Genomic DNA, 8,996 nt, shown 5'->3' on the forward strand with positions numbered 1-8,996 from the left:
ATATATATATATATATATATATATATATATATATATATATAATTCTCATGATATCCAATTGCCCTCGATCCCAATAATGTTGTTCATGTGTATGTATATATACAAAAAAAAGTTATATATATATATATATACACATGTGTGAGGTGCTAAACATTTATTCAATAAGTCTTACACATAAAAATAATTTATTATTGTTATTATTATTATTATGGATGTATAATAGTTAATCACAAAAACATTATACTGGCTTATGTGAGAAAAAAATCTGTCTAAACAAAATATATATATAATCTCTATAAAACCTACAAACTAATATTCCAATAATAAGAGTCAAACTCCTTAGATAACCACTCATACAAGAATCCTAAAATACCCATAAGAAGTAAATACTAACCTACCATAAATCTCTTTCAAGAAAATAAAATAAAATGATATTAGAGAAAGGGGTCCTTACTTTAAAATAGCTGTGGACAGGGCCAATGATCTCGGAGTTCTCAAGCTGATTCATCAAGTTGGTTTATTTTGCATTAATCTCTCATTTCTTTCTTTTCTTTCTTTTTCTAAAAAAAAAAACTCCTACTTATTTTCTTTTCTCTTTAATTTTCTGTAACAGGGATCAGTATTGGTCAACAATACACAGTTAAGGACTTCAAGAGTGCCATCCAAGCTGCAGTGGGCCTGAAACTCGGCCGGCCACTGGAAATGCACATTACATGCAACTTCGACTGAATCAGTAGTACTAGACAGAAGAAGGTGGTTCAAATACATGAGATAAGGTTTTGTACCGATAACACTGGACTTCAATTCATAAACTGTGCATCAAAGAGTAGTATTTGGTCATGCGATAATTCCAAGATGTATGCTCTTCCTCTTCCATGATACATTTCAGATGTAGATAGGGCTGGCCTGTGGGTCTTTATGTTATTTTCCCAAATGCATGCCTTTGAGATCTCTTCTTCTTCTTCAATTGTTAGTTTCTCAAGGCACTACCGACCTACTAATTATAATAAGAAGAGCCTGGATTTCATTATTTTGGTAATTTCGGTTTATTGTTTCACATGGGCCAATGTCACGTCAAATTTATGATTAACATGAATCATATATACTGACTAGCTAGCTAACTCTTATACAATTAAAAAAATGATATAATTATATATAATAATATTCAATATTCTTTCATTGTTTAACTTAGTATATTCTTATATACATTAATCCACTACTCAACATAATTAATTAAACAATAATTGAGCGAATCATATTGTATATATTATTTTTATTTAATTTCCAATACAAATATTACAAAACTGCATTCCAAGTTAAGTCTTTATTTCTTTCTTCTCACAGAATTTTCAATAACTGTAAGAATTGAATGGCAATTCTTGAATTGAATGGCAATAAGGAAGCGGAAGGAGAAACGAAAACTAAATATGAGTAATTAATGCTTCGATCCATGTTCATTAACAATGGATTGCATCAATAAATGCACTGGTTAAAAATATCAGAAAAATCCTAATTTCAATATATATATATATAGATATGAGAAAAATATTAATTTGATTCAATTACCCTACACGTCTATTCCTACCTTAATTCTATGTTGCACATTATAATTATTGGTCACCTACACACACTCCTGCATGTGCATAATTAATGAAGGAATTAAACTACAATATTAATACATTGAAGATAAAAGAAATGAATAAGAAATAGGTGGAAATTGGTGAATGGAGATCTAATTTTAATTAAGACACTGTGGGACCCAAAAAAATAGGAATTCAAAAGGATATTTGTCATGCTTAAGGAATAAAGACTCAAGTGGCTTGAAATTGTTCCACCTAGATGCATTAAAAGTTTGGTGATATTAATTTAATTATATCATTTTTTTTCTTTAATTACATTATTTATCTTTATTTATTTATTTTTGTATCTCTTGAAAAACAAAATAGTAATTAAAATAAATTCAGAACATGTTTGACCAACTAAGATGTTGCCAATTAATTAAAACATAATTTTTTAGGGTTTTATGTTTAGTGGGCATTTGAATAAAGTATGTTATACCTTATGGGGCTTTTAATGCGAAGATCATATTCGAGGAGTCTATAGTGACCACCTTAATTGCAATGCCCACTAACCAGCAAATGAAGATGAAATTAAGAATGATTAATTGCAGTCAATGGGTTGATGGTGGTGTAATGAGAAGTGTTACACATTTATCTTTTGGATGTTGGTTTCTGGTTTGGAGCTTGAGCTTGGGTAGAGGAAGCTCGATCTATTTTTTCACATGCTATCTTATTTTCGGATTAATCTATGCAAGTCTTTTTGTGTGCATGCATGCATGTTTTGAATCATAATTGGGTCTACCTAGCTTACGTGCTTTGGTCTCATTGGGGCTGTCTTTGAGGTCTTTCTTCAATTTAATTATTTTTATTTATTTTTGAAGTCTGTATATTTGAGACGACGCGAAATAAACCAAACAAAAAGAATTGTCTTTCATTTTCTTCATTCGTTTCACTCAAAGCAAGAACACGAAAGCACAAATCCAAGAATAGCAATTGTGTCCATATATAACTATAAATAAATATCATCATTATAAGAAATCCCAAGTTAATAAGTGAAAAGACCTGATAATCTTTTTGGTAATTCATTTTTCCATTTCTCCATACTGGAATATAATAAAAGTACCTATAACAATTAATTTACATTATAATTGGACAACCATCAATTATCAAAAAGCAATATTTGTTAATTGGGCTCACACGCTAGCCGTTTGCTACTCGGCCTTTTCGGTCATAATCCCATGGGTCTATTTTTTTTTGAAGGTAGCGATTTGTATTCTGTCAACTTGAAAGTCGCTCTTTATCGTATGCCAACCATCAGGCTCTCGTCACTTTGAAATTTGTTGATGATTTCAGTCCAAAATGCCTAAGCTTGATTCAATAAACCTTGAGTGAGCCTGAGTTTTTTTTTTTTTGGGTACAATTTCGGTGTGGTTTAGTCTTTTTCATTAAAAAAAAAAAAACATTTATCAGGTTTTTTTGAGAAAAATTAAGGGGTATGGACATATCAGGTGGCAGGTGCATGTAATGGTCATAATTATATGAATATTGCAAAAGCAATATTTGCTGATACATTTGGCAGAACATGAATGCGCAATATACTACATAGACATTATACCTTATAAGATATAAGTTTAGATTTGGATCTCTTTATTTGTAAAGGTAATGTGATTAATTAGGCAATTAAATCATATTAGTGGATATGCTAATGCTTGGATGAGGGAATTGAAGCTCAGATGCTTAAGAATTATCCATTTAACATAATTAAAGTATTTTACGTACACGTGCTTTATAAAAGAAATGAACAATTACATTTTACTCCCCTAAAGTTTGGGACAATTTTCAATTCGACCTCTAATATTTCAGTTTTTGCAATGCACCCCCCAAACTTCCAAATTTTTTAATTCGACCAATTTTATCCCAAAATTTTCATATTGCCCTTATTTATTTATTATAAAAAATAAAATAAAATTTGGGGGTGCAAAAATGGTCAAATGGCCAAAGGGGTGGCCCCCTGAATTTTTTTTTTAAAAATTTTTTTATAAAAAATTAGGGGCAATATGGGAAGTTTGAGATAAAATTGGTCAAATTGCAAAAATTTGGAAGTTTTGGGGGGGGGGGGGGTAAAGTATACTTTTCCCGAAAAGAAAAAACACACTACCATTTTTGTTGGCAATAAAAACAATTTAGGGTACAACTTCTGTTCCCTTGCTTTAGGGGACAACAAATGAATCTCTTTCACGGATTCTTTTAAAGTAATTCTAAAAGTCACAAATGAGGAGTTTTGTGTAACATCCCCACAAAGTTACTTTTCGGGAACAAAATGTAAAATAATGAAGTTGAACAGCTTATTAAAACCGCAATCTCAAATTAACCCTAAAACATCCATTAAGCTCCAAACTCCTCCTTCTGCAACACCCAGATTTTAGTGCTTGAATTCTAGCCCGAACATGCCCCTAATGACCGGTAATTTTGTAACTCTTTTTTCTATTTCTTTTTGAGCAAATTCGGAATAGTTATGGTCTGATGGGTCCAGAGGGTTCAATTGTTTGAAAGTAAATAACATGTCTTGATTCTGTTTTTGTCTCTTTATTTATTTTTTTTAATTTTTTAATTTATTTTTAATAACAATAATAATAATTTCAGTCAAAAATAGCAAGAAGCTCTCTGAAATTCTTCACTGAGAGGAGCTCTTTGTGATTAGTTTTGCATAAAAATTGGCTGCTTGAGTCCTCCGTAGTCTACATAGATATTGGAAATTAATTTCTATGAAGTTTGAATACAATTAGGAAGCAGCACACTGGGCTGGGCCTGATTCCAGCGAATTTTGAACTGCTAACTCAAAGCATATTGTTCAAGCCCAAGCCCAAATGGGCAAATGTTCAACTTCAATAATCTCTCTTTTTACATTTCGTTCCCCTCTTTGTCGAAACTAAAAAACCCTGCGAATCATCTCTGCTTTCTCTACTCATTACCCGATGATGATGATGATGATGGCCAACGAATTGCCTGAAGACTTGTTGACGCAGATTCTGCTATGGCTTCCGGTCGTCTCTCTCTTGCGTTTCAAGTGCGTCTGCAAATCCTGGTACGCTCTCATCACACACCAAAACTTCGTAAGAAAACACCTCCTACACAACAAGAACTGCAACACCCACCTTCTCCTTAATACGTTCAACAATACATTGGGCGATTATGTTGTATCCAAGATTTCTTATGAAGAACTCCAAATATCCCCCCTTACACAACCTCTACCTTCACAGGATTTTGGGAACGGCCTGAATTTTAGTATTTGTGTGGTGGGTTCTTGCAATGGTCTCGTTTGTCTCCACGCTCACGGTACATTGAATGTTGTTATATGGAACCCTACAACTAAAGAAACAAAGGTTGTCCCCGAATCAAACCTGCCCCTCTTCGCCCCCACTGGATATTGCACCCATATTCAAGGTATGGGATTTGGTTTTGATGCCAAAACTAATGACTACAAGATAATCAACTTTGTTAGTATGTATGATCCCTATTTTAAGGACTATTATTCACAATACGTTAGGGACATAATATACCAAAAAGAGTTATACAGCTTAAGCACCGATTCTTGGAGAAAAGTTGATGGACCCCCGTGTTTTATTGTTGAAACTCATCAAGGTGTGATGACATACACCACCGGGATGGGTTCTTGCCTGGCATATGATGATGGCCAGGAGACATTTGTTTTGTCATTTGACATGAGCGATGAGGTATTCCTAAAAACACCACATCCAGATAATGTTCAAGGGGAAACCCTTTTCGTGTTGAATGAATCGATTGCTATGGCTGATACTATATGGAATGAAGAATCGACGGAGATTCGATTTGATATATGGTTGTTGCTTAAAGTTGGTGTTAAGGACTCCTGGACTAGGCTTTTCACTATTGGACCGTTTACAGAAATTCACCGCCCAATTGGATTTTGGAAGAATGACACCATGTTCTTGCACAAAATTGATGACGGACAACTGTTCTTGTATGACCCCTCTACCAAACAAATGACTGATCTCCAAATTCCTGGAGAAAATGACTGGATGCAGTTGGTTACTTACATGGAGACCCTGGTTTCTGTCAAGCGAGGAAATGAATCTGAAGAATAGGACAATTGTTGACAAGGCTTGAGGCCCATGTTTCTATATCTGTTCCAATTGTGTTTCAGGCAGCATATATGTGCCGAGATAATATATTATGCTTATTCTTGACAAAATTGTCTTTCTCAAATATTTATACATTTACATTTAACCCGTATTTTTTTTCGAGCAATTGTGAGAGATTTTTATGGTTAAATAAGCAGTTGTACGAGGGTTCTTCACACCATCTTTATTTTAATTATCATGAAGAATTATCTTTTCACCATCCCATAAGTTTAGTGTTTCGTTTATATATATATTGATATTTCTTTCTAGCTACTACATAGCAATTTACTGTTGAAGAGGTTTTGGTACTTAAAGTATGGTTGATGGGACCAGTGGACATAATTTTCAAAATTGAGCTCTTTGATTTCATTTGTATGAGGTTCATAGGTCTTTGGTGCATAAAGCCAGGCTGTTAAGCAAGCATATTGCCCTTTTATCAAGATACTTTAAAGCATATTCAGTCCATCTGCTAAATGTATTGTTGTTTTAGTTGTGTTGCCTTGGCATTTGGAGATAGGATAGATATCATTGTTTGAATCATTATCTATAGGGGTATTGAATTGTTTCTGGGGATTCCATTATTTTAGATTCCCAAAGTTGTAGAGTTATGATGGTATGAATCTAATGATATGCCTGAACCAAGTTTGCGCAGTGTCTGCTAATTACAAATGATCAATAGAAAATCTTTCTTATGAGATAATCCAATGATCTAATATATGAACTGAACATATATGAACTAGAATGTATATCAAGCGTTCAGTTGCTCTAAGAAATCTGCAAGGTGCTTGCATGTATTTGATCAAATTTGGAGTTGATTCCAATGATGCATTTTACCACAAAGAAATTCCAAAATGATGGTTCTATGACTGGTGGTGCATTTGATTTTGAAAGAGCAACGACATCACTTTCCAATCAGTCATTGTCGTCGTCTAAGAAGGTAACTCTTGCGAGGCACGGCCTTAGCTCTTGGAATGAAGAGAGTAAAGTTCAGGTGTGTTCCTCCTCTGCTTTTTTAAAATCTTTATCCATCTTCTATTATGTTTCAGCATTATCCTATAATCATGTTAGAATGAAAAAAAAAAAAAAAAAAAAAAAATCAAAGTTATGCACATTAAAAAACTAAGTATTTTCAGTTTCATTCGTTGACAAGAAACAGAAGTACCTGAACTGCTAAAATTGATTTTCACTATATACAAATGTTTATGTTGCTATTCTCTTTCACTGTATTAGGATTTAAGGAACCATTTAACCCGACTTAGTTAATCATTTTTCTTGAAGGCTTCTATGGTTGAACAAAAGTTCAAGTCCCACTCTTCACCTTGTCTATTATCATTATATTGAGGGTAATGCTATTTAGTAGACTCGTTACAATTGTCATACAACTGGTAACGTGGTAGTAAAAATCAACACTTGGATCAGCACTTGTAAAAGAAAAAAAATCACTTCATTCTTTAGAGTATCTAGCGACTAACTTGGTTGCTATATCAACATTCAGGGAAGCTCAAACTTATCAATCCTAACAGAAACTGGAGTGAGGCAAGCAGAGAGGTATAGAAAAGCCTGGGCAAATATATACTTTGATGAATGCTTTTCAAGTCCAATATCTCGTGCTAAGGTTCGACTAACACAATTTAGTGTGCTGATTTTTAATACTTTACCAATTTTATCTCTAAGTGTTTAATGCAGTCCACTGCTGAAGTTATATGGCAAGGGAGGGAAGAACCACTTGTTTTCCTTGATTCGCTGAAGGAAGCCCATCTATTTTTTCTTGAAGGCATGAAAAATGGTCCGTCTCCTTTTTATACTGAGAGTTCTAAAACTTCAGAGCTGTGTTTGATGCAACTCTATCTAATTCGTAGTGACCTTATTAGATTGATTTACTTTATATCTTACACATTGAATTTAGTCATCTCTAGCTAGCTTGAAACTTGCTTTAGTTAAATTGTAGATTTATAATGGTCCTTGGAGGCAGTGGATGCTAAGGAGAGATATCCAAAGGAGTATACCACATGGAGAGAAGATCCTGCTAATTTCTATGTGAATGGTGTCTACCCTATACGAAAACTATGGGCAACGGCAAGAGAGGCTTGGAGGGAAATGTTACTCTCACCGGTACGCTTTTCCCTTTCTCTACCATTGTTTTACTATTTTCAGGTTTCAACTCAATATAGTTACGGTATGAATATCTTTCTCATTTATGATGGGGGAGAATTTTTTGGTTGTCACTCACAATAATGTTGCTGGTCTTTGGATAATGTTGGTAGCGTATTATAAAGACTGTTATAATATAGGCTTTCTATATAGGTTTGATAATTTCCTTCCCTATACATTTTCCTTGGTTAGTTGATTGTAACCTAACATCTTATTTGTATTGTATTCACTTACCACCGTTTCCCAATAAATGGGGATCATTTATATTGTAAAGATCAACCATGTAACACGTCATGTTCTGCTTTGGACTTATGGTGTGACCAATCAAACAATAAGAGCAAAATGTAGCCCTAGTGGGCAATATAATGTCAAACCACCCGAAAATCCTGCCTCCATTTTCTCTCATTTTCCACTTTTCTCTTTAATTTTCTATTTCATTATGAAATCCTTCAAAGACTGTAAGTAAAACCGCTTAATTCATACTGGTGTACCCCAAGTCTGATGTGATAGTGTTAGCTGCTGTTGTTTTGTTTTGTTGTTGCTGTTGTGTGTTCTTTTCTTTTACTGGGTTACCTTCATGTCTTTTGCACATTTTAGAATGGCACTGCTGCTCCAATGATACATTTCTCATCACTTCTTCACTGGTTAGCTGAACAGTAAAATAAACCATTTCATCATCTTTTGATAACCATGAGATATCATTGGAGTGAAATATAACACATTATGCACTATAATTTCCTTTGACAGTCAACCCTAACAAAGCTTTTAATGGTTCAGGTTCTGAGCAATAGATATGAATAATGGCGGAATATCTGTTTTTAACTTCAACAAAAGAGGAGAAGCAATGCTTCAATCTTTAAACATGACAGCCCACATGTATGGTGATCACTTCTATATTTACTATTTACTAAAACTTATTGATATGGAACTCACTGATGAGAAAGAAGCTTACCTTACTGCCCAACATCTAAGGACACAGAATTCACACCGCAGAATCATACAACACTAAACTGGTTTATGCCTGTAAGGGTTTCAGGTTTGAAATTGAGAAACTTACACTCGAATTTATTTGCAATGATGTATGGCTGGGGCTGTGCATTTTAATGGCATGTTTATTTTATTTTTT

General features: G+C 33.7%; 3 protein-coding genes across 3 annotated transcripts in view; all 3 read left to right on the forward strand.

Annotated features, from left to right (window-relative positions):
• The window catches only part of LOC132165376 (uncharacterized), a 32,207-nt gene that overhangs the window by 19,983 nt on the left and 3,228 nt on the right, over window positions 1–8,996 (forward strand). The gene's annotated exons all lie outside the window — the stretch shown is intronic.
• On the forward strand, window positions 4,587–5,958 carry LOC132164905 (F-box/kelch-repeat protein At3g06240-like). Its single transcript, XM_059575417.1, has 2 exons — window positions 4,587–4,644; window positions 4,820–5,958. The coding sequence occupies exons 1-2, from the start codon at window positions 4,594–4,596 to the stop codon at window positions 5,681–5,683; spliced, it is 915 nt and encodes a 304-aa protein (XP_059431400.1). The 5' UTR covers window positions 4,587–4,593; the 3' UTR covers window positions 5,684–5,958.
• On the forward strand, window positions 6,535–8,966 carry LOC132164906 (probable 2-carboxy-D-arabinitol-1-phosphatase). Its single transcript, XM_059575418.1, has 5 exons — window positions 6,535–6,710; window positions 7,215–7,334; window positions 7,406–7,505; window positions 7,692–7,831; window positions 8,648–8,966. Exons 1-5 carry the CDS (start codon window positions 6,540–6,542, stop codon window positions 8,669–8,671), a joined length of 555 nt encoding a protein of 184 aa, XP_059431401.1. The 5' UTR covers window positions 6,535–6,539; the 3' UTR covers window positions 8,672–8,966.

The sequence above is a fragment of the Corylus avellana genome, chromosome ca11 (genome assembly GCF_901000735.1).
Source record: "Corylus avellana chromosome ca11, CavTom2PMs-1.0".
Lineage (NCBI taxonomy): Eukaryota > Viridiplantae > Streptophyta > Magnoliopsida > Fagales > Betulaceae > Corylus > Corylus avellana.

What these genes read in the sequence shown, in the direction of transcription:
- LOC132164905 (XM_059575417.1), top strand. Translation starts at nt 4,594, where the DNA reads ATGGCTTCCGGTCGTCTCTCTCTTGCGTTTCAAGTGCGTCTGCAAATC. An exon ending in AAGTGCGTCTGCAAATCCTG is followed by an intron (nt 4,645 to 4,819) that starts GTACGCTCTCAT and finishes CTACCTTCACAG; the next exon opens with GATTTTGGGAACGGCCTGAA.
- LOC132164906 (XM_059575418.1), top strand. Translation starts at nt 6,540, where the DNA reads ATGATGCATTTTACCACAAAGAAATTCCAAAATGATGGTTCTATGACT. An exon ending in GTCCAATATCTCGTGCTAAG is followed by an intron (nt 7,335 to 7,405) that starts GTTCGACTAACA and finishes TGTTTAATGCAG; the next exon opens with TCCACTGCTGAAGTTATATG. An exon ending in GGGAAATGTTACTCTCACCG is followed by an intron (nt 7,832 to 8,647) that starts GTACGCTTTTCC and finishes TTAATGGTTCAG; the next exon opens with GTTCTGAGCAATAGATATGA.